The sequence below is a fragment of the Mixophyes fleayi genome, chromosome 9 (genome assembly GCF_038048845.1).
Source record: "Mixophyes fleayi isolate aMixFle1 chromosome 9, aMixFle1.hap1, whole genome shotgun sequence".
Lineage (NCBI taxonomy): Eukaryota > Metazoa > Chordata > Amphibia > Anura > Limnodynastidae > Mixophyes > Mixophyes fleayi.
In genome coordinates this window covers 19799994-19823780 of record NC_134410.1, presented here as the reverse complement: position 1 = coordinate 19823780, position 23787 = coordinate 19799994, and the positions used below count along the sequence as shown (strand labels likewise).

Sequence of the window (23787 nt, the reverse complement as noted above, 5' to 3'; positions counted from 1 at the left end):
TCTGTGACACGGGGGAGGGCTTACCACTGCAGCTGTCAATCACCCGGGTCAGTCAGCCAATCCACGGACGTAGGCGGAACTTGTGCAGACCGACGTGCCCAGTGACGTCAGTGGTCACGCAGAACGTAACGTACGACGTGCTGGCGGCGGGTGGTTGCCTGTGTGGCTCCCCGGGGGGAGTGCAGCGGCCTGTCCGGTCGGTGAGTGAGGCTGGGCTGTGGTGTGAGGAGGAGGGGTCGGGGATACGTGGGGACAACGGGAGGATAGCCGCCGCCACTGTGGGGGCGCACCCAAAGATGGGGGGTGGTGGCTCCTGGCCACTCATCTCCATAGCAACGGGGCAGGGGCTCTGCTCACCGGGGATGGGGGAGGAGGGTGTTAGTGGTAATGTGGCTCTATGGTAGAGGGGGAAGTGTTCCTGTGTGTCCTGTCTGTAGTCAGTGGTCTCCTCCCAATTATACTGTGTCTGTGTGACGCCTCATATAGTGTCTTATATACCCCGGTGTCCTCTATTCATCATACTGTGGCGCATACATGTCTGCCATCACCAGTGATACCTCCACACATCTGCCTTCACCAGTGGTACCTCCACACATCTGCCATCAACCAGTGATACCTCCACACATCTGCCTTCACCAGTGATACCTCCACACATCTGCCTTCACCAGTGTTACCTCCACACATCTGCCTTCACCAGTGATATCTCCACACATCTGCCTTCACCAGTGATACCTCCACACATCTGCCTTCACCAGTGATACCTCCACACATCTGCCTTCACCAGTGATACCTCCACACATCTGCCTTCACCAGTGATACCTCCACACATCTGCCTTCACCAGTGATACCTCCACACATCTGCCTTCACCAGTGTTACCTCCACACATCTGCCTTCACCCAGCGATCCCCCCCCTCTCCCACACCTGCCTTCACCCAGTAATCTCCCCCCTCGCCTACCTTCACCCAGCAATCTCCCCTCTCGCCTGCCTTCACCTAGCGATCCCACGCCTGCCTTCACCCAGCGATCCCACGCCTGCCTTCACCCAGTGATCCCCCCCCCCCCCCCACACACACATTCCTGCCTTCACCCAGCGATCCCCCCCCACCCTCCTGCCTTCAGCCAGCGATTTCCCCCCCCACACACTCCTGCCTACACCCAGCGATCCCCTCCCCCACACGCCTGCTTTCACCCAGCGATCCCCTCCCCCACACGCCTGCTTTCACCCAGCGATCCCACACACACGCCTGCCTACACCCAGCGATCCCCACACACACACACGCCTGCCTTCACCCAGCGATCCCCCCCACACACACACGCCTGCCTTCACCCAGCGATCCCCCCCACGCACACACACACACGCCTGCCTTCACCCAGCGATCCCCCCCACACACACACACGCCTGCCTTCACCCAGCGATCCCCCCCACACACACACACGCCTGCCTTCACCCAGCGATCCCCCCCACACACACACGCCTGCCTTCACCCAGCGATCCCCCCCCACACACACACGCCTGCCTTCACCCAGCGATCCCCCTCCACACATACACGCCTGCCTTCACCCAGCGATCCCCCCCCACACATACATGCCTGCCTTCACCCAGCGATCCCCCCCCACACATACATGCCTGCCTTCACCCAGCGATCCCCCCACCCACACACACTCCTGCCTTCACCCAGCGATCCCCACACACACACACACACACGCCTGCCTTCACCCAGCGATCCCCCCCCACACACACACACACACGCCTGCCTTCACCCAGCGATCCCCCCACACACAGCGCCTGCCTTCACCCAGCGATCCTCCTCCCCCACACGCCTGCCTTCACCCAGCGATCGCCTCCATGTCTGCACATGCATTTTCTGGAGGTGATTCTCTCATATATTTGTAACAGCATATGGATACAGATTGGATGTTGAACAAAGGACAGTTCTTAGTCAAGGATGACATCTAGAGCTTGAGGAAAAGGTTTTATGCTTATGTTGTCTGCAGAAATAGACATGTGAGGTAGGTAGCTTCTGTTGGCTGGTGAGAGTATTGTTAGCTTGGTTTTGAAAGTTTGAGTTTCAGGTGGCTATAGGACATCCAAGATGAAATGACAGAAAGACATTCACTAAAGTGGACCACCACAGATGGTGAGAGATCAGGAGAGGATACATAAATTTGGTTATAACCTTCATAGAGATGACGCCGAAATCCAAAGGACTTTATTAGTTTTCCAAGAAAAGTGGTATAGATAGAAAAGATCAGAGGACCTAGGACTGAGCTTTGTGGTACTCCAACTGATAGTCTGTGGAGAGGAGGTGGGTCCAGAGAAACAAACACTGAACAAGCGATTTTATAAGTAGGATGAGAACCAGGATAGGATGGTGGCCTGAAGTCCTAGGGATGTGTTTGTATGAGAAGAATGTCCAACAGTATCAAATGTAGCAGGAGGAGAGGTCCAGGAAAACTAAAAGTGAGAAGTGTCCTTTATATTTGGCAGGGTGCCAAAACATCTTCCACCTTAGTCAAGGGCAGCCTCTGTTGAGTGTTGAGAGCAGGAAGCCTGACTCATGGGTGTTTCAAAAGGGGTGTGTTAGGTCAATGTAGGCAAGCGTCTGAAGAAGCTTGGAGGGGACATAAGAGTTTATGGTACAGTAATCAGAGAGAGCTAGGGACAGAGTTGGATCTTCTCAGAAGACTAGTTATAACTACATGATTGAATTACGATGGAAAGGATACCAATGGAGTCAGATTGCGGATTTCAATGAGGTTTTGGACGAACACCAGAGACAGTGAATGGCTAGTTTGTGAGTCTATTGAATTAAGTGGGCAGATAGTAGAATGGTAGGATAGGAGAGAAGATGCTTCAACTTCATGTGTTGAGAACAGCGTGTTGCTTGGTGGAGAGACATTTCATGTCAGATTTTGGTAGTCTTGTCCCTTGAAGTATCGAGCAAGATCTTGGACGTTGATGGTGGTCAGAGGGATTGATATTAAATGTCTGTATATCTCTATTTATAGAACACTCCCCACATCTGTATGTTTATATACAGCACCACCTTATGTCTCTATAATTTCTAATATATTATACCACATGACTGTAGGTCTGATTATGTCATTCCTGAAGTTTATCTGGGTCAGTTTTCATATGCTAACATTCCAGATATTTTTATGCTCATTGTATGTTCATGTCATTCTTAATGACCGTTTCCTTATCCTCATTATAGTTATTTATGGATACACACAGTGTACAATATAAGCATTATATTCAGTTTTCATGCATGTGGTTGTGTGTGTCTGTTTGTAGCCTACATAAATGATAATGTTTCAGAGGTGCTCACCTTGTGTATTAGGGTTCCCAAGAGTCATACTCTGGTATAGTGGCCCTCTGATCGTTGGATCCCTTCTGTTGTACATAATCACTTTGGGGTCCCAAAGTAGCGTCTCGCTGAAAATGGTGACCACCAAAGCAGTATTTAATGCTATTCCACGGTTTAATTATCATATGTTATGGCTGAGTGAGAGATTAGTGCTGGAAATGAGCCATACTAACCACTTAGTTGTCCAGTTTATACGGACCAATGCATGCAATATTCTGCCACATATTTATATATATTTTTGTCTAACCTAGGTGTCTTTTTATAGCATACCAAAAAGTCACATTTTGTTTCCAGTGTTGTGAAACTCCTGTCCTCACAGCAGTTATTTAGGGGTGAGACTATTCATCACTGCATACCTCATTACATTTTAGTTGTCTAAACTTGAAACAAGAAAAGCTTTACAGCTCAACATTACTAAAGCAAGGTAGTTATTCTTGTCGTTGGCTTCACATTTCACAACTCGGCGCTGTTACTGAGCTGATAATGCAGCCAACTACATGGGTCCCTTCTGTCTGTAGGTAGCAGGTGTATTACAGCTGAGCACACTGTACAATAGTACAGCACACTGCATTGAAGAGGTGTGACCATATGTCTTAGACCTGTAATTTTACCAATTGTTGTATCCCTATTAAGGGGATTAAAGGACTAGAAACCAGCAAGAGAAATGAGGTAGTAAAATGTATATTGTTGAATTGAAAGCACTTTAAATACAAAGTTATCCCAGTGAGTTTCAAAACTAAGCTGTCATTACTGTTCAGGTGCCTATATACAGGCTAATTTTTCTTGAGTATAATTTTCTAGAGAGCAAATGTTTAATTTTTTGTTATGTATATGTAACATGTATTACAATTTTGTTGTCTAATTTCTTTTTATTTAGTCTTAGGTATTTGCAGGCTTTATACTGTACAGCAGGAAGTGTACCCCCCCATGCGCCCTCTTGTGACTGGGCCGCCCCTGTACACTGGACGTTACGCCATGTCATAGGAGTGCCCCTCTCCCTGTAGTTGTCGACTTTACTCACCTGCACCATGAAATTCCGAGACCAGGTGAGCACGTTATCCGAGTGGTTCAAGGGCTGGAACGAGTGTGAACAGACTGTGGCTCTCCTATCGCTGCTGAAGCGGATTACAAGGACCCAGGCGCGGTTCCTGCAGCTGTGCTTGGAGCACTCGCTGTCAGACTGCTCCGAGATACACATCCTCGAGACAGAGGCCAATAGTGCTGGTGAGTGACACCCCCCCCCCCCTATGCAATAACATCCCAACACCATATGTAATCAGAATTACTTGTATTATAAGTATTACAGAAATAAAGAAAATGTTCTGTTGCCTTCGGGCTGGACATATCTCAGGAGCCAGGCAGCCAACATGCATAAATAATTGCCCTTGGCATCTAACGTTTTGAACAGTCATTAATCTCAATGGATGTACATCTTCCCAGGCTCCTGACTTGTACATTATTCTTTCCGTGTTTTGCCTGATTCACCTGACTGCTGCTTTGTGCTTGTTGATATGTCTGATTGTAGAGACACTGTGGTGACTATGAAGGAGAACAGGACAAGGGTTAGAGAGAACTTTCTGCATGGCACTGCATTCTGTTGGCACCTCCAGTAGTGACAAATGCATAGCCGCCAACACTAAAAGTTCCAGGTGCCCATCTCTGGTGTGAAGACATGGGTCGTGTCCCTATATGTAGTATAAAAGGGAAATTATTGGGGTATGGTTATACAAATCCATAGTTTTAGCAAAAAGAGGCTGTGTGACTAAAATAAATCAAATAATAAAAAGAAACAATTTGCTTAATTAAGTAAATACCAATAGTTGGAATCATTTTCCTTTTGTTACAAATCAAGTTCAAATAAAAAGCTTTAAATCTTTTAGTAAACCCATGCACGGGTCTTTGTAGTATAATACATCAAGGTATGACTGTAATAATGCCCAGCAAGTTGTAATATGATAGTCAGGATGCCCTTAAGCTTGGGGTATACCAGTGATCAAGTTATGCCAGTCACAGCACTATCTCATATGCCAGTGATTATGCCCAGTAAAATGACCACTTGTACAAACATTGCCCTGTGAGATGCCCATTAAGATTATTATTAACCGCTTTTTATATAATGCCTACAAATTACACAGTGCTTTACGTACAATATTTAATCAGTCACACCAGTCCTTGCCCAGGGGCTATTACTAGCCGTGTTTACTACCACACGGGCACATTAGGGTTACACTTTGTCAGAACAAAGTTACCCTGTATTGCTGTCCAATGTGCCCATAAGTATAAAGCTGTAAGCTGCCCAGCCCATTAATAAAAGTACTTCCCTATGACAGTCACATGCATGGCAGTAACAGTAATAGTTGGAGCTATAGGAAGCACCCTTTGCTGTTGTCATAGCATTGCTGATGATAGCATTGACCTAACAGACGTGCTGTCACACACGACCTGAGCGGCAGGTAGTAGGTGCCATCCCTACGTCACGTGTTGCGTAACATTGAGCTCCTCATGCTGCTCTTTAATTGGCTCGTTCTCCTTCGTTTTCCATGTGGAGTTAATCAGGCAGGAAGAGTGTAGTAAAAGACATTAAATATTGGGGGGGGGAAGTTACTCCAAACTTGGAGCATATCCTTTGTCTCAAAGGAGTTGGGACTGACGGGCTCGGTGAGGGTTCAGGGAGATATAGGGCACTGCCCATGCCGTAGATAATCTCTAATGCTCCTGCATGGTAATATCGGCGTCTCTCCACCATTGCTCTAGGTAGAAGGTACATGTTTATTTTTCAAGGGAATAAAAGAAAGTGCCCACACACAGCAAACATTAAAGTAGAGGATCATTGCTCGCAGCAACCTGTATACACTGATGACATTTATACCAAGTTATTGTGATCAGATGTATAAGCAACACTGTACTGTGGACCTATGGATCAATACTCCCGTGTCCACTGAACCTTTCTGTGGGTCGGTTGCAGTGATCTAAGTTCGTTACAAGCCGTCCTCTCAGACTTTCAGATCTGGCCTTGATTTTTAACAGTTCCACTTAACTTCCGTTTCTTAATGATGTTTCTGACTGTAGAAACTCAACACTGGAAGCATTTTTTTTAAAGCCATTCCCTGCTTTGTAACCGTTAATTATCTATTAACCGTTAATTATCTATTCAAGGCCTCAGCCAACTGCTGCAATGAGCCCATGGTCCATAGGGGAACCTGGGATCCAATCTGACTTTCTCTGCTTGAATTTTAAATAATAAAAGGATTTTAACTTTTTATATTTATACATTATTTTTTTTTAATTCAAACTGAGAAGACTACAGTGTTAAGTCTGTATATAAATGCTGTTTCCCTTCACTGTGTACAGATGGTTTCCATAGGGGCAGGTGAATGTTAGTGTTATTTTAGGGACATAAGAACCACCAGTGATCTCCTTCACACAGATTATGGGAAACCTCTGAGAGAAGGTACATCGGCTTCTATACCGTTCCTGTATGCAGGAGTCTCTGTACATTGTATTACTTCGCATCTAACCAACGTTTGCAGACATATTTTTAGTTTTACCATAACGATGACTCGTCTGTCTAAAAATGATGGGCCTGATTCATCTTCATGCGCAAATTCATTTGAGTGTTGTATCTTGTGTGAAATAGCTCTGCGCATGCGCCAGAACGGAACTTGCCCCATTGAACACAATTGCATGCAATTCGTGTACCAACACAAATGTCACGACTGCTTACAACCAGAAGGAACGGTGGTGGGAAGGGGCGAACGGACTTGGGCAGTGTACAGTAAGGGCGTTCTAACGCAGATACGGCTGATTCAAATTCAGGGTATTTCTTAAGTACGCTGAGATTTTTTAGCCGCATCACTTGCATCAGCTACAGGGCGGGTGCAGGTGCTGACTGGTACTGTGATGACTACATGGATGCATGCCAGAACATGTGTTTGCATAAAATGGAAGTTTATAGTTTCTCTTCCACAGTATACATTAAGAACATCCGGATTTATGGATTTCATTTTAAATATATATATATATTTTATACAAGTTAACCCGTGCATGATACTCATGCATTCTAGTCAAATCAAGCTACTTAAGGTGTTAAAAAGGTTCTTGTCATGCATTTGGGGCAAGGCCAGGCCTCTTCAGGGGAAGAGCGTTACTTCCCGACGTAAGCGCCCTTTTTTAACGTAGTTTTGTCCACATGTCACCACCTCATCATTCTTCTCCATCACCTCATCCTTCATCTTCATCGCCACATCCTTAATCTCCATCGTCTTACTGTTCTAAAACCTCTCGATACGCAACGTTTCTGCTAAACACCTTATCGCTGTGCTCAATCAGTCTTCCTTGAAGGGCAGTATTCATAACCTGCACTTTCACATCACTGCTCCGTACTCGTGAAAATGCGACATACAATTGTCCATGACCAAACACAGGCTCTGGTTAATAAATACCCACACGGTCAAGAGTTTGAGCCTTTAACTCGTAAATTTAGCCTTTACTACCCCTCCCATGGGGGGAAGGGGGGATGATGGAAGTTAACTGACTTCACTATTATAATTTTTTTGTCAAATAATGTCAGTATACCAAATTTCAGGTCAATTGGATGAGCCCTTTCTGAGAAAATATTTTTTTCCACACACACACTAGCACACGCCGCTAGGCTTGTATATATATTAGATATATAAAAAAAATATTTAAGGCATATTTTTATCATTATCTTATTAAGAATTGTTGTTTATTTTGTTTGTTTTTTATGGGACTTTGTTGCGCACATGCACGTGTGTATCTTGCAGTTTGTTATGCCCGTCTGCGTACGGCAAGTAACGGTTAGCCAGGGCGTACTTATGCCCAGATTAAAATGGAGATGTATCTTGAGATCCGCTTGTTCTTGAATACGGGCGTAAGTGCGCACAAGTTATCTGCATGTTTTATTTTGTTTTTCATGCAAGTTGCACTCGGGTTACATCCGAACACGAATCAAACTCTATTTTGGTAGACAAGAGTGCACAAACAAGAAGTGAACAATAAAGCTTGGCAGAGCCGTTGCCCAGTGCAGACTTGGTGAAAGTTGAGAGGCTTACGTTTTATAAATAGCAAATGACCTCTTCTGACGAGAACTTTATGCATTGCTGGTGGATGCAAGGAGTTAGCGGTTAGTCAGTCTGAGGCTGCCTTGGAAGTCAGTGACATGAGTTTTGTTAAAGGCTACTAAGAGAATTGCCCACATACCTCACCGAGAGGTGAGAGGAGCTGTGACACAGTTGATTTGGGTCGTTTGTATACAGAAATCAACGTTTATAGGTTACAAGACTAAGCCTTTTAGAAAAAAAATAATTTGCACATTATACAGTTTGACAGTTCAACATTTTACTGGTACATTCTAGTGTGTTTATTTCTCCATAGACTTGAAAAACTTCAGGTGGAGTTGCGTGTGTGTGTGTGTATGTGTATATATATATATATATGTATGTATGTGTATATATATATATATATATATATATATATATATATATATATATATATAATGTGTGTGTATATATATATATTTATATTTATAATATATATATTGATTTATATTTTACTTTTTATGTAAAAAAATTTTTTGTTTGTTTGTTAATTCCCTTGTGAGTTCTGAGCTCACACTAGGAGTACCGTCATTTCAGATTCATTTGATACCTCCGGTCTCTAGTGGGAGCTGATTTTAACTTTCTTGCACGTTCTTGGTGCTCTGGGTGAATCATCATTATTTTTATTTTTTTTTATTTTATTTTTTTATGTTTCCTTCGAGCAAAGATCTGTAGCATTCCATTTAGTTTATAGAATGTATCAGTTCCTATGGATCTTCCATGTTTATTCAGAGTTTGCTTCCTATGTATATAGTGTAGTGGACAGTACCCTCTACCTCCAATGTTTTGTACTTGTAACATCCGTCATATTATTACTTTAATTCTGCAAACAAGCATTTCTTCTTGGAGATTAATTAGACTTGGTCATCGGTGATTGGTGTTTGCAGCACCCAAAAAACAAGCCACAAATTATTTGTAGGAGTTACTAGAGGAGCTAATCCTTGAAATGACTGTCTCCTACTGTCTCCCATTATGCTGTAACATCCCTTATTAATGTCATGTAGTAATTACTAATGTTCCTGTGTTTGACACACATGAAAAATCCCTGAAGATTATTAGTCACTGTTTCATTTTCTTTTTCAAGGACGTTTCCACTCTTGTGGACTCTATCACTTGATAACCCCGATAGTGTGGTTTGATTATAGCAGCCCTGCCTATATTTTGTGGATTAGAAATCTTCTCTCTTCAGAGCTCTGATGCAGTCCTCTATACCGGTGCACTATAACCTCAGATTCACCTACCAACAAACTATTCATGTCGGGGATATCAGGAACTCTGGCATGGGAATGGCCGTGTGCATGGTCTGTCACTTTGAAGAGAGAACGGGTTTCAGTTGCAGGTACTGTTCAGTACTCTGAAGGAGACTCCTTGCCTGCTGCTAATACCTCTCTCCAGTGTAGCCGCTGCAGTTTGCACTACACTCTGTCATTCTGTCCCTCTATACACAGCTCTGTCTGTTCTTTAAGCAGTGTGTAGAAGGCGAGACATAAGCTCACAGCTCACTGAGCCTCCGTGAAGGAAGAATATAGCAGCCGGGAGGTGCTCAGTGTCAATGGCTTTTGAATGTACAGTAGTTAGAGAGGGACAGCAATTGTGGAGAGTCCTGACATTTATTTATTTTACTACAGTGGCTATAAAAAAAGTTTTCACCCCTTTTGCCATTTTTCACATTGTTTTTATTTTATGGAATCACATTGGATGTATTCAGGAATTCTTACACTGATTAATTCACAGTACTCTGTGATGGAAAATACAAAAAAAACCTCTAATGCTTTTTCTTAATTACACATTTTGAAACGGAGGTGAATTCATTTTTGCATCCTGTTATATGTAAGCTATTTTACTTCTTGTCCTTTACCTATTCACAGCTCTCATAAGTCAATGGCACCAAGAGTCAAAGGAGAAGGTGATCTCTCTGCTGTTGTCTCACCTGCCCCTGCTGCAGCCTCGGAACACGGAAGCAAAATGCGAATACATGAAACTGTTACAGAAAGTGCTGGCTTACACCACAGAGAGCAACTTGTACATAGAGGAGAGCCGCCAGCTCCTGTCCTACGCACTCATCCACCCAGCCACCACGCTGGACGATCGCAACTCGCTGGCGTTGTGGCTCAATCATCTGGAGGAGCGGCTTTCCACGGTCTACAGCCGACATGGCCGAACAGACGCGCCTTCCACGCACATGCGGCAGGGTTCTGACGAGTGGCAAGTCCCGGGGGAATCCGGCATGGGGGAATCTGGGCATAGTTGGCAAGATAAGCCGCTCAGAGAAAATGGACTAATGCCCTTCCATTCCTCAAGTTCGGTGCCCTCTGCTATCCAGAGTGTGGGCAGCAGTACAGGTAGGGTTACTGAGGAACCATACTATACGTACCATGCAGTATGTAGGTATCTGTGGGTGTCACAAAGTATATATCAGTATGCAAAGGGTTTCTGTAATTGTACAGTATTTGTCACCCAATAGGAAAAAATAAATCATTTTGTTATGGGCTGCCCTTGTCTTCCAGTTCAAAGATAGCGGCACGGTAATTATGTGGAGAGAATAGTCATTTTAGTTTTACATAGTGTGTTGCGAGATTTTAAAGCAGCCTTTAGATCAGAAGTGCTCAAACCCAGTCCTCAGGATTACTGTCTGTAGAAACCGGTGGGATAATTACTGGCCCAGAAAAATAGATGTTCTCACTTGTGCATGATTATAGAAATCTTGACAACATGAACTGCTGGTAGATCTTGAGGACCTGCCTTAGATTGTACAAGTTTGAAAATGTATGTATCACGGTTTTCTTATTATTTGCCGATAATTCCTTTTTAAATACAGAAGTCGTTTGGTTAGGTGATATTAATTTATATACTTGTTTAATTGCATGTAGTAAGTTCAAGTTAAGCTTCTCAGTCTCCAAATAAACGGGAGCCCTCCACTGGCAGTAATGTTCCACTGGGATAAATACATGTTACAGGGTGTACGAATCTCAGCTGCTCCAGAGGTGTTTATTATCCCTATAACCACAAATTACACAATGATGGCAGCAGACATCCTGCGCTAGTCCTGACACCTCCTGCTCTCTCCCCGCAGTGCTCTCCTGCCAAATGCACCCCAGCCCCCTGAAACGCTCCATGTCCCTGATCCCCACCTCCCAGCAGACATCCAGTGACTGGATGGGGGCAGACGAGGTTGCTGGGCGTCCCGTCTTCCTCACCCCGGACCACGCCCCCCTCTCCCCACAGAGCAGCGTGGCATCGTCGGGCAGCGAGCAGACGGAGGACCTGGGCACCGGCCGCAACACATTTCATGAGGATGGGAGTGGAATGAAAGGTACGAGTCACACGGGGATAAGCCAAATATATATCTCTGCATCACTTGTATATTCATAGCGGAGGCTGTCGGTCACATTGTACTAGGGCCTTCAGTGGCTTCATTTTATCAGTAGGATTTAGTTTTCATACATATTTTGTTTAACCCCGTAATGACTAAAGTTTTCACCCCTTCAATTCGGCAATTGTCATGTTTTGGAGATGTGTGGTTTATCTGGTGATAACGTTTCTGTGTCTTAGTCTATCCAAGCATATATCTGTAATATGTCGCTTGTATTGGCTTTCTGTCAGGAAAATAGTAAGAAATGGGTTAAACAGAGCTTTCCTTTTAATCTTAGCTTTTTTTAGGCAGTTAGTGCAGCCCCGAAGCTCTACCCCAAATCCTCCCAAGTACAAGGATTCCAGATATAAAGTCTGGTATGTTTATATGGGCCCAAAAAAAAGTGTACACTGTAGTTCTAGGAGGTTGTTTCCCTTGGTGATATACTGCACATAGTCCCCTGTCTGCTCTTTTGGGAATGGGGTGGTAAGTGGAGATGGGGCTGGGAGTGGGGGACAGTTTTATGGGCTGTGGGACCATTTTGAAGCTTTTTTTTGTTGTTGACTGCTGGAGGTGGTTGATGTTACCAGGTTTTTGTACCAACCGTATGGTCTAGGTTGGGTTATACAGCATTCTTATTGAGCACTGCGTGTGTTTATTGGTTGGGTGCCCAGAAGCCCAATCAGGTTGTTAATATAAAGAAAAAACTAAGTGTGCTGGGAGCGGTTCTGGAACAGGGTCTGACACTGGCTGTTCAGTTCCTGCTAAGTAATGCCCTCGAGATCCCTTAGTTTTGACTCCATTTTATATATGGCCGCTCCGGCTTAATGAATATGTGGCCCAGTGGGCGAACGCCGTATAGGGTAATGTCTTTATTACCCTTACTGATCTTGCCGTCAGTATATTTATCAAATTTTGATTGTTGCCACGGTTTTAACTCTTCACCCTCTGCAGATGTGCCCACCTGGCTGAAGAGCTTACGTCTACACAAATACGCGTCACTGTTTGCTCAGATGAGCTATGAGGAAATGATGACGCTGACAGAGCAACACCTGGAGTCCCAAGTGAGTGGTCGTCTCTCCCTTCTGTCTGTGCCATGTTGTGTTGTGTAGCTGTATGTGAGGATTTGTACCCTGTAGTTTCCGTTAGTGTCAGTATATAATACCTGTAAGCGTGCAGGATATAGTTATAATCCAGGACAATTGCAGTGGGTATGATGCATGTGATAGAAATGGTGCTTCTTCAGGAAGCTGCATAGTCCATAGATGGTCTGATATGAGATACATCTCACTACACAGGCAGTGATGGACAAACATACTTTACATCAGGAGCTAACCGGCCACTTCTTGCAGGTAAAAGAGTCCTGGTCACTACTTTACCCACTAACCCTGTTGTTTTTCTACACCAGAACGTCACTAAGGGGGCTCGACATAAAATTGCTTTGAGCATCCAGAAGTTGCGTGAAAGACAGAGTGTCCTCCGCTCACTGGAGAAGGTAAGAGGAAGTACAGTATTGTTCTAGCGTTTAATCCACATCCAGTGGTGGAAGTGGAGGTGTATACGGTGGTATGTCATACTGCACATTTCCACTTTGACCACTGCCTATATCCATACTATATGTGTGTTAGGAGAATTTTCACAGCTGATGATATGAGATGATCAATACATGCATAAGTACATACATACGTTATACAACAGTGCTGTGTTAGGTTTTGCAATGCATTAGATTTCCTTAATGCTTCAAATTAGAATTTTTTTGTTTTTTTTTACAACAGACACATTGTATGAATTCTAAGCCCTCGCTTTCTTTTTACAGGATATTCTGGAGGGGGGAAATGTGCGCAATGCTCTGCAGGAACTTCAGCAGCTCATTATCACGCCCATCAAATACTACCGGCCCATTCAGACAGAGACAGTAAGCGGCGATCAGCCACCCCAACGTAGGCCCATTCAGGACTCGGCCGGCAAAAACTCAGATGAGAATGAGCCGCCTACAGGTCTGACGGCCGATGGGTTCCAGCAGCAAAGTACCCCTAGTTGTGACTTGGAGACCTCGGTGCCACCCATAGCGGACGGGGACATCCCGGGACAACTAACAAGAGTGCTGGGCAAAGGTGAGTGCAGTGCATCTTCCCAGTGTATATAGTATCCTGCCCAGTCTGTCTCTGATCTGTCACCTTTGTCTTGGAACAGTTTGTACACAGCTACTGGTCTCCCGACCAGATGAGGAAAATATAACTTGTTATCTTCAGCTCCTGGAGAAGTGCCTGACACATGAGGTACGTGTAGTGGATGGAAGGTGTTTTATGGAGCTCGTGAGCTCATATTTTACATGTTGATAGACCTAGTACTTGATGAAGAGCTTGTGCACACTGACCGGAAAATGTAAAGTTTTGTTAATTTCTAATGACACATGTACCAGCTCTGTAACCATGATTGTCCTGTCTCTCCGCAGGCGTTCACAGAGACTCAGAAGAAGAGAATACTCTCCTGGAAGCAGCAGGTCTTGAAACTGCTCCGAACATTTCCCCGCAAGGCGTTACTGGAAATGCAGGGGTACAGGCAACAGAAGGGGTGCAGGTGGGCTGTATGTGGGAGTTGTAGGGTACAGGCAGTACAGTTGGAGTAGAGGGGCTCTTTGTGTAGGATAGAGGCATCATCCCTCTGACCACCATCGCTGCCGAACACTGCTCCTTCTTGATAACATCTGATATGAAGTGGTATCTCTAATCCCAGAGGAAGACCCTGCTCAGTTCCTTCCTTGTGCACTCTGTCGCCTTCTCTTCATTTCATCTCACAACTGAAGTTTGTGTCTGCCATCCTCTCTTCCTCCTATCACTTGACCCTATCCCCTCACAAATCAGTTGTTCCCGGTCTCCTGTTCTTGTCCCAGCCTATATCTGTAATCTCCATCTCTCCACTGTTATCTTTACATTATTATTCTAACATGCGGTAGTTAGTAGTATTATGAAAATAACTCCATGTCTCACCTTCCCAAGGCTTCCCTACACTCCTCTCAAACTCTCTTTTCTTACACTCTCTGACCCTCTTCAGTCACGATTACATTCCCAACACTGCACTGATTTGATCATTGGTCAATGATTTGATCACTGTTAAATCTATATGGTACTACTTGCTTCTAAATCCTCTTGACCTAGATGACTGGCTTTTCGTATAAACTTTGCATTTTCTAGGATTTTGTGACATGGTTCTATACTGGTTCTTAAGCTACCTATCTCTCCGCTCTTTCAGTGTTTTGTTTCTGTGGAAACCAGCTCCTCCATCCTAGGACCTCTGCTTTATATCTATACAGTTGTCAGCTTTGGTTTAACGGGATTCTGGGTAAATCCCTGGTTGGCTCCACCCTCTAACCTATGTCATAACTCCTCCTGATCGGCTCTTCTGCTTTGCTTTCACAGCTGGACAGCGGAGCGTTAACAGTACATCTGCACAAGGGGCGGTGAGACTAGTTTTAGCATTAGTCAAGCTGTCCAAGCCCACTAGGCGGCGTGCTATTTCGTGGGCCCCTGCTTTCCCAGGTGGGCTCTTCATACCCCAGTCCAAAACTGTTCTCTTGGTGATTGCAATGTATCTATCTTCAGATCTTTTACCATATATGTTTGGCCCACGTTACTGAATGTCTTTCTTTAATCCTGGATGTTCTCTCGTTACCTTAACCTTCCATCTTTAAAACGAGCTAATGTCTCCACCACCCAACAGATGTTACCTACCTAACATCTCTATTTGTGTTGAAAACACAAAAATATACCCTACCACTCAATCCCTCACACCAGACACTGCAAAAACTTTACTTCATGCACTCGTAATCTCACTCATTGACAGTTACAAGTCCCTTCTGATTGGTCTTTGTCTCTTCGCCCCCTACATTCTATTTGGAACGCAGACTAATTTTCCTAGCCAAACACTCTTCTACTGCTTCTCCACTCTGCCAGTCCCTACACTTCTTTCCTGTACCTGTAGACTTATTTAATCAAGTCTTAAAATATTACTACTAACATACAAAGTCATTAATAAAACAAAGCTCATCATGGGATGGTAGAATGTAGGTAACAGAAGGGTTGCAGGTGAGCTGTGTAGATGGTAGGAGGGGTATGTTAGTATGGCGTGTGGGCTCAGGGTACCAACAGTGGATACAGGTGTCTGTATGTGGTGAGTGCAGGCAGCAGCTGTGTTGGGGGTACAGGTTTACTACATGTGGCGGAGCCGTGTGCTTGGTGGTTTGTGTGTCAGGTAGGGGTAAGACACAACAAAAGGGTGCTGTCTGTGGTTAGGGGACACTTGTAACTGAAGTGAGCTCTAGTGCTGCTGGTAGGAGAATGAATGGCGGTGGAATACAGACTTGGTTTTCACGTTCTAAAGAAACTGCTGCCTCCTGTGGGTCCCTACGGTGATTGCCTGTACTTTTTAAATAATCACACTTGTAATTTAATATCTATTGTGCGGCTCACTTTGATCGTATTTATTCTGACTTCAAAAGAGCTGTCTACTTAAAATCATATATACTGTCTATTCCTACTTGTCTGTGACGTCTCCAGCACACAAGTAGATAGTTGTAAACCAAGGAAGAGACTATTAACTTAAAATATGTAATATTATGTAACCTTCTATAAAAGAGCTATACATGGTAGTATATATAAACATCCCATACCGTGACATTATATGAGATATTTTACATGATTTTTATTTTTATTTTTTACATATGCTGTGAGAGTTCAAGATAGTTTCCTCTACTAATTATTTCAGGCTGCTGTGTCCTGTAATAGGATTGACCAGAAGTCTGCTGTGTGTGGGGGAAATCGTATCTCTTCCGGATCAGAATCTATTGTCCGATATATAATCTGTTCTGCTGAATCATATGACAAAAGGCAACTTGACTTCTGCACTAAGTGGTCCTTTTAAATATATGCTTAATTTGAGTCTGTAGCAGAGTTAAACCTAGTAATGATGATTTTCAAATCATTTTATTACTTGTGGAATGGGAATTAAAAAAATAGTATCTACATAGGTTTAACGCATATTTAAAATACATTTGTACGTTTTTGTTTTTTTTGGGTTTTTTTTTTTATTAAACTTCACAGTAATAATAGTTTGGAAACTGCAAGGCCTGTAAGCTGAAGTCTCCCCACTAGGTGGCAGCAGACTTGGAATGAAAGATGTTGCGCATTCTAGTCTCGCTCTGGTAACTTGGACAGTATAAGTTTACAGACGCCCACACAAGACCTCACGTGAGGATAGCATTGCTCGGGTTGTTTTGTAGAACTGGATTTTGTCATGGATTACTGCTATGTTTCTTTTCATTTTCACATGCTCAGAGCTGACCCATCTGATGTTAAAACTATTAATGCAAACTAGCATCTCTACATAGAACAACCTGAGTGATTAGGACCATTGGGTGTTCAGTGTTTGGAATATGGTTCCTTCCAAAGGGCAAAATCTTTAGGACCTTCTGTTGTAACTTGGACGTGCCAGCTGTTGTCTACAGCTTATTTTATTTCTTTTCTCTTGATTGTTTCGTCCAGGCCTGGCCAACCAGTAGATCTCCGTGTGTTGTGAAACTACAATCCCAAGCATGCTTTGCCAGTAGATAACCAGCCGATAGCTGGCAGGGCATGCTGGGACTTGTAGTTTCACACACCTGGAGAGCCGCAGGTTGGCCAGGCCTGGTTTAGTCTATGGAGCTTGTTGAGGCAGTTCGGCATCCCACCTGTATGGTGGGTGCTTACTTTTATTGTCCTACCTTGTTTGTGATATATGGAGACTTAACCCCCTCAATCTTTATGTTTCACAAATCCTATTCCTCCCCAGGAAAACCCTGTTGTGTGCAAACCTCAGTTTTGTTTTAGTTAAAGAGAATAAAAAACCTCTGCAATCTGTCTATGAGAGTGGCGGAGGGTTCTGTAATTAGTGTAGTGCTTGTGGTCGCAGGGGGGATTTTAACCCCTTATTGTGTCATCAAAATAGAGGCAAATAGAAAATGTCATTAAATACACGTCACTTTATTTGTCAAATGTTGGACAAATATTGACGCTGTTCTCCTTGATGTTCACTATGTGAATGAGCTGTAAAATCCTTGTTTTTGTTATCTTAATGACCCAATAACTCAGAGCATGTAAGACGGAATAACAAATACATCCACAGTTATCACAATGGCATTTGGCCTGATATTCAGTCAGGCGTTCGATACAAGGGAACATACTCACAGGTGCAGAGATTCCCGTGGTGTATTACCCTGCTGATGAGGGTGTATGTAGGTCAGTACGAGACGGACCTTGGTAGCTGCTTGATGAACGTTATTTGTCTGGCGTAGGCCGGTAATGTGAGTACACACAGTCTGACCTCTTATAGTAAACTATTCTGAAGGTCATTTCACAACATAACAACCTTTAGTGAACACAACACCCCACAGGCAGCTCTGCAACAGCCCATGAGCGCATTAAGGACATTAGTTTATTCAGTTAGATAACTTATGCAATAATAATGTGTATTATATACTGATTACTGATCTCTTCATCTTTTACAGTTGGGCATTTGCTTCAAACTCTCTCCCCATAGCTGGATCTGTGGGGGCATCCTTGGCACGAAGAGGCCAACGCCCGTTTCAGATGCCCCCCAGGGCTGTACCTCCTTCCCGGATTGGTGTAATGAGTCCTGGGTCTATTGGGGGTGTTTCTCCCCGACATGCACTTACCAGCCCGAGCACTGGGAGCCAGGGGCGGCAGGTGAGTGGTTTGGGGCGTATCTTGACACCAGTACTTGGTGGGTTTTTGAAATTGAAACATTGACTACAAAGCACAACGCATTTATTTTAATACAGAATCTGTGGTTTGCCAATCCCGGGGGAAGTAACAGTATGCCATGCCAGAGTCACAGCTCCGTGCAGCGCACGCACTCCCTGCCCGTGCACACTTCTCCGCAGAGCATCCTCAAGTTTCCTCCTGGTAAGTTACTGGAGATAACATTATATGTCCGACTGCTGGGCAGTTCATTATCTCTGCGTGCGTAAAGACTGGGCACCAAGGCCATATCTGTGAAGTGGTGTCTGCAGTGCTGTATAGAGAATATTTTTCTATTCACATCAGTCCCTGCCCCATTGGAGTGTAGAGTCTAAATTTCCCGGCACACACACTAGGGTTAATTTTTGTCGGCAGCCAACTAACCTGCCAGCTTGTTTTTGGAGTGTGGAAGGAAACCCACGTAAACACGGGTAGAACGTACAAACTCCACTCAGATAAGGCCCTGGTCAGGAATCAAACTCAGGACCCCAGCTCTGTGAGACAGAAGTGCTAACCACTGAGCCACCGTGCTGCCCTATATGTCCAGTGTTCTCCTGTTTTAAGATCCTGTGCCTTTCTCTACAGATTGCCAGGTGCCTGGGGCAGATCTTGAGATTAATCCACGGCTGGAGTCTTTGTGCCTGAGCATGACGGAGCATGCGTTGGAGGGTAAGATTTTATTTATACGAAGGACCAGGGTGGGTACTTCTATATGCTGTACGATGGCGTTGAACTCATTTCTGTTATACAAAGAGTAAAACCACACAGCCTGTTACCCATATACCTGAAACTTTTTTTTCTTCTTCTGACAGAGGGGACAGATAAGACATCGACCATCTGACCGCGTGCTCATTAACCCCTTACCGACGAGGGACTGCAAATTCTACCCCCTTCCCATGACCTCGGCCAGGGAAGAAACAAAGCTTTTCCCTCCGTTACCCCGCGAGGCCGTCACTACATCATCCACCCACTGCGTTCTAATACTCATTTCAGCTATCATAACTTTTTTAACTTTGGTTTAATATCCAAATACACAATGCACCGCTAAGCGTTCTTGTTGAGGAAGGAGCTTTTTTTTTCTGTCTATACATGATTACCAAGACATGGTAACATGGGGGGTGGGGGGGAGCTTAGTGAAGAGTCCTTTCCTGGTGCACACACTTTCACCCACCTTGCACTTGGGAGGGTCACCGTGGCACAGAGCTCTGGTGGTGGTGAGCAGGAAGGAGCGTGCTCTGCCAGGGCATGCGAAAGCTGGATGGCCAAGGTTTGCTGATCAATTTGTGGAGCCAGGAGCTCCAGAGAAGGAAACCCTGTAAGGCAAACACACTAAGCTAAGGAACAGTAACGAACTGTTCCCACTACAAGGACTGGCACCTGTCAGACAGGACACTGCTCTGCGCAGCCATTTGTCTACCGACGAACGGAGGAGGGAGGGACGTCGCAGCGGAGGCATCTGAGAAGAGGGTAAGATTAGAGGGCCCAGATATAGGGATTAGAGATGTACAGATGGCAGAACAGTGGTACCGCAGTGCGCTCCATATAGCACTCTGTTCATACTAACTTGAGAAGACGACTGTGGCGGCTGCTTCCCTTTTGAATTACACAACTTCCTTGTACCTGCTTGGGCTCACAACCCATACGTATATATTTATATATAATCCTTGTAAGTGACTGTCCGATCCCATCAACGTCGCCCTCCCTCCTCTGTCAGCGGTGGACTTGGAGCTGCCTCTGTGCCACACGCGGAGCGTGGAGGTAAAGAGCTGGGCAATGCCTGCCGAGACTGCCCCGCGGCCGCCTTCTCCAAAGTATTTTCAGAATAGCGCTAACTATTTATTTCTAACATAGAAACACTGCTCCTTTTCTGATAGAAAACAAAATTGTTATTTTAGATACATTTTATTATGAATAACTTTTTGTTATGACTATGGCTGGTAACCATGAGTTAAAAATTATTAAAAGAAAATGGAAAAATAACGGGATGTCGTGCTTGTGATATTTGGCTTCCAGATTTGCCGTGTTGGTTTTTGTGTCCCATCAGTTTGGAAACAACCATTGTCTTTTTCTTGACTGCCTAATTCAGGGCTGGCTAACCTGTGACACTCCAGGTGTTGTGAAACTACAGGTCCCAGCATGCTTTTCCAATATATAGCAGCTTACTGCTGGGAGGGTATGCTGGGACTTGTAGTTTCACAACACCTGGAGTGTCACAGGTTAGCCAGCACTGCTCCAGTGTTTCTAGAGTGCCTGTTGTTTGTATAAAGGATACGGACTAACTGCACTAGACACCAGGGTCATCACTGAGGTACTTTTAAACAATATCATCGAGGAATAGTTTGCATTCTTGTGTATAGTTTTTCAGCCTACATAGTGTTCTCCAGTGTGTAAGTGTAAAGTGGAGTTTAAGTCTCCGACCATTTAGTAAACACCTTTTACATGGTGCTGTACTGATGTACATCCATTCAGGGCCTTAAGGGAAGGAAGACAAATACATATTGCCACAAAGTGTTATTACATCTCGCAGTCCTCAAAGGACAGTTCCTTGTTTTAATATCTGTCATATATCTAATATTTGCCCAAGAAATGCCTTTTTTTTTTCTGTTTTGTTTGTATTCTTGTAACCCCAATGCCAGTTTTATGGCACTAACATCGAATCACTATGTTCAGTGATAGTGACAATAAACTACAACTCCCAGCATCCACTGAGTGCATGCATCCAATAGCAGCATTGAACATTGTCTTTTTTTTTTTTTTTCCCCCTGGTTACATCAGCTTGTGTAACACCTACACCGAGCTAAGAGCTGCAGAGAACGTAATACAGAATGGAGTTTGGCATAGGGCAGACAGACCTAAAGTTCCACAGCATTGTCTGCTACCCAGAGCAACCAAACAAAAGCTCATCACTCCAGTGGATGACAGGCATTGCTCTATTGCCTAAAGTAAGGCTAATAAGTGCCATTATCATTTAAATAATAGTTCCACATAGAAAGACTTCCCAATGATATTGAGCTGTGTGGGCAGCAAACTGCCCCCTGACTTGCTGTAGTTGTCCTTTACATACAGAAGGCTAATCATTGAATGGGGGGGGGTGTCTTTTCTCCGTTACCTTGCTACTTGGATTGTGTGTGCAAATGGCACCATTACTCATATCCTCCCTGGTCCTTTATGTGGTAAAGGATAATACATTTCAATGTAAACACAATCCAGATGTACTGACTTCAGAGGTGTGTGAGTTGGGTGTTTTAGAACGCTGACCAGGAGTTTGGGAGTAATGAAACACACAGTGATTGTCAAATATCATTCCCGGTTACACAAGAGTGTGCTGAGCATGCACTGATCATTGAATCACTCTGGTATAACACAATGTCACAGTGAAGGGAGCATTTCATTACTTTAGAACGCTGCAGTTTCCTGCCTGTCGTGCTATGGTGGTCTAAATTGTCCTTACAGTAGTGATCACACAGATATATTTGGAAGCTGTTTTAGATTTGCTGTTGCTGCCCAAAATAATCAACCAATGGAATATTGTTCATTACTAGGGGCAGCGTTCCATTGAAAACTATGGTATTTAATTGTTTGTTTTTTTTATTGGCACAATAGCTGTGTGTAATGTTATTCAAAGAATAACTTCTATTTGCATATGAAACTTGTGCATATAAAACATTTAATTGAATACATACACCAGAAATAGATGTATATGTTTACTTAAGATTGCAAGACCATAAACAAATTGTTAAAAAGAATGTAGTATGCTACAATTGTATCCAATTCAGAGAGCACAACACAGCTGTCATATCCTATAAACAGGTTAACTGGTGACAAAGACACAGAAAGAAGTTGGACAGGAAAAGCAATTGGGCATTTATTAAAGAAAATAGAAAAAAAAAAATCTTGGTCATATGAAATGGCCAAATTTGTATGGTCCTAACTCAAATAATGAGAGTACCAGCATTGTGAGTGAAAATGACTCTTGGGGGGGAAAGGGGGGTTATCCCAGCCAGTAAAATTAGTAATAAACCCTCTGGGAGGAGGGGCACAATCACCATCCCTAGGAATGAGTCTGCTAGAAAGGAGTTAATCCCTAAAGAATAATTTCTGCGTGACCCTGAACTTGCATATTGCTGGTCTCTGATTGGTTGCTATAGATATAAATTTTATTGAATAAATAATAATCGGCTGTTTTAATGTGGCTGATTTAGGACATGCAATAAATACCTACAGTAACTACTGAGGCTCTGAGTGTACTAAGGAAAAGAAGAACAAGGTGTAAGTAACTCTCTAAGCACTTGTACCGGAGTTACTCAGAATAATTTGTTACATAATTACTGCACAACGTGAGCAAGCCAAGCCCGTGACATCACTGGTAGGACATCCAGAGACACACGTGTGCAGGCCGCTCCCCAGTGCGTGTCACACCCCAAGAACAGAGATCAGGTTCCTGCAGAGCCCGCCCATGTTATGTGATACAGACACAGACCTTATGTGTAGCACAATGTAACAACTCTTCCTCCACCCATCTGTTGTCTGTCCTTGTCCGTCACGTTGCTGCAGTAAATGATCTAACCGGGGGAGCAGCATTGCACAGCAGTCTGTACATTTTTATTGGTATTTGTCATGTTTTTGTCACTCAAAAACAATTCCTATTACGGTTTACTGCAGGTGGCCATTGTGGGATATGAAGGTAAAAATAACCTGCACTACACAGCATGGAGGGCAAAGTAACTTGTATTTAGAGCTGCACTAACCTTTAGGTTTGCCACTTGTAAATGGTGGAAGAGAGGGTGTGCGTATGACTGGGGCTGCAAGAGAAGCCCCCCTGGGCTTGGGAGAGGGGAAAGGACCAGATTATCCATAAATGGTACAGCACAAGGCAATACACTGTACCACTTGTGGCACAGAGGTTAGCATTGCTGCTTCCTAATGCTAGGTTTGATTCCTACCATGGTCCTATGACTCTATCTGTGTAGAGTTTGTATGTTCTCTATTCCTCCCACAAAAGCATATGGGTACAGTTTTTCCAGAAAGTATTCACAGCGATTCACTTTTTCCACATTTTGTTATGTTACAGCCTTATTCCAAAATGGAATGAATTCATAAATTCCTTTATTCCCCTCAAAATTCTACACACAATACCCCATAATGACAATGTGAA

The 23787-nt window shown here is 44.0% G+C and overlaps 1 protein-coding gene across 5 annotated transcripts; it reads left to right on the top strand.

Annotated features, from left to right (window-relative positions):
* Nucleotides 1-95: 95 nt before the first annotated feature.
* SAMD4B (sterile alpha motif domain containing 4B) lies at nucleotides 96-20612 on the top strand. 5 transcript variants are annotated; one of them, XM_075186792.1, is made up of 13 exons: nucleotides 96-200; nucleotides 4247-4593; nucleotides 10355-10828; nucleotides 11560-11799; nucleotides 12793-12902; nucleotides 13247-13333; nucleotides 13655-13952; nucleotides 14032-14117; nucleotides 14294-14394; nucleotides 18380-18578; nucleotides 18674-18797; nucleotides 19218-19301; nucleotides 19445-20612. In XM_075186792.1, the coding sequence occupies exons 2-13, from the start codon at nucleotides 4398-4400 to the stop codon at nucleotides 19471-19473; spliced, it is 2028 nt and encodes a 675-aa protein (XP_075042893.1). In that variant the 5' UTR covers nucleotides 96-200; nucleotides 4247-4397; the 3' UTR covers nucleotides 19474-20612. The 5 variants fall into 5 exon arrangements, with proteins under 5 accessions (XP_075042893.1, XP_075042891.1, XP_075042895.1 ...); XM_075186790.1 differs by having other exon boundaries at nucleotides 14294-14418; XM_075186791.1 differs by lacking the exon at nucleotides 96-200 and adding an exon at nucleotides 3119-3701 and having other exon boundaries at nucleotides 14294-14418.
* The last annotated feature ends 3175 nt before the right edge of the window (nucleotides 20613-23787 follow it).

Coding starts and splice junctions, on each gene's coding strand:
- SAMD4B (XM_075186790.1), top strand. CDS start 4,398: ATGAAATTCCGAGACCAGGTGAGCACGTTATCCGAGTGGTTCAAGGGC. Junction 10,829..11,559: donor GAGTGTGGGCAGCAGTACAG/GTAGGGTTACTG, acceptor CTCTCCCCGCAG/TGCTCTCCTGCCAAATGCAC. Junction 13,953..14,031: donor AACAAGAGTGCTGGGCAAAG/GTGAGTGCAGTG, acceptor GTCTTGGAACAG/TTTGTACACAGCTACTGGTC.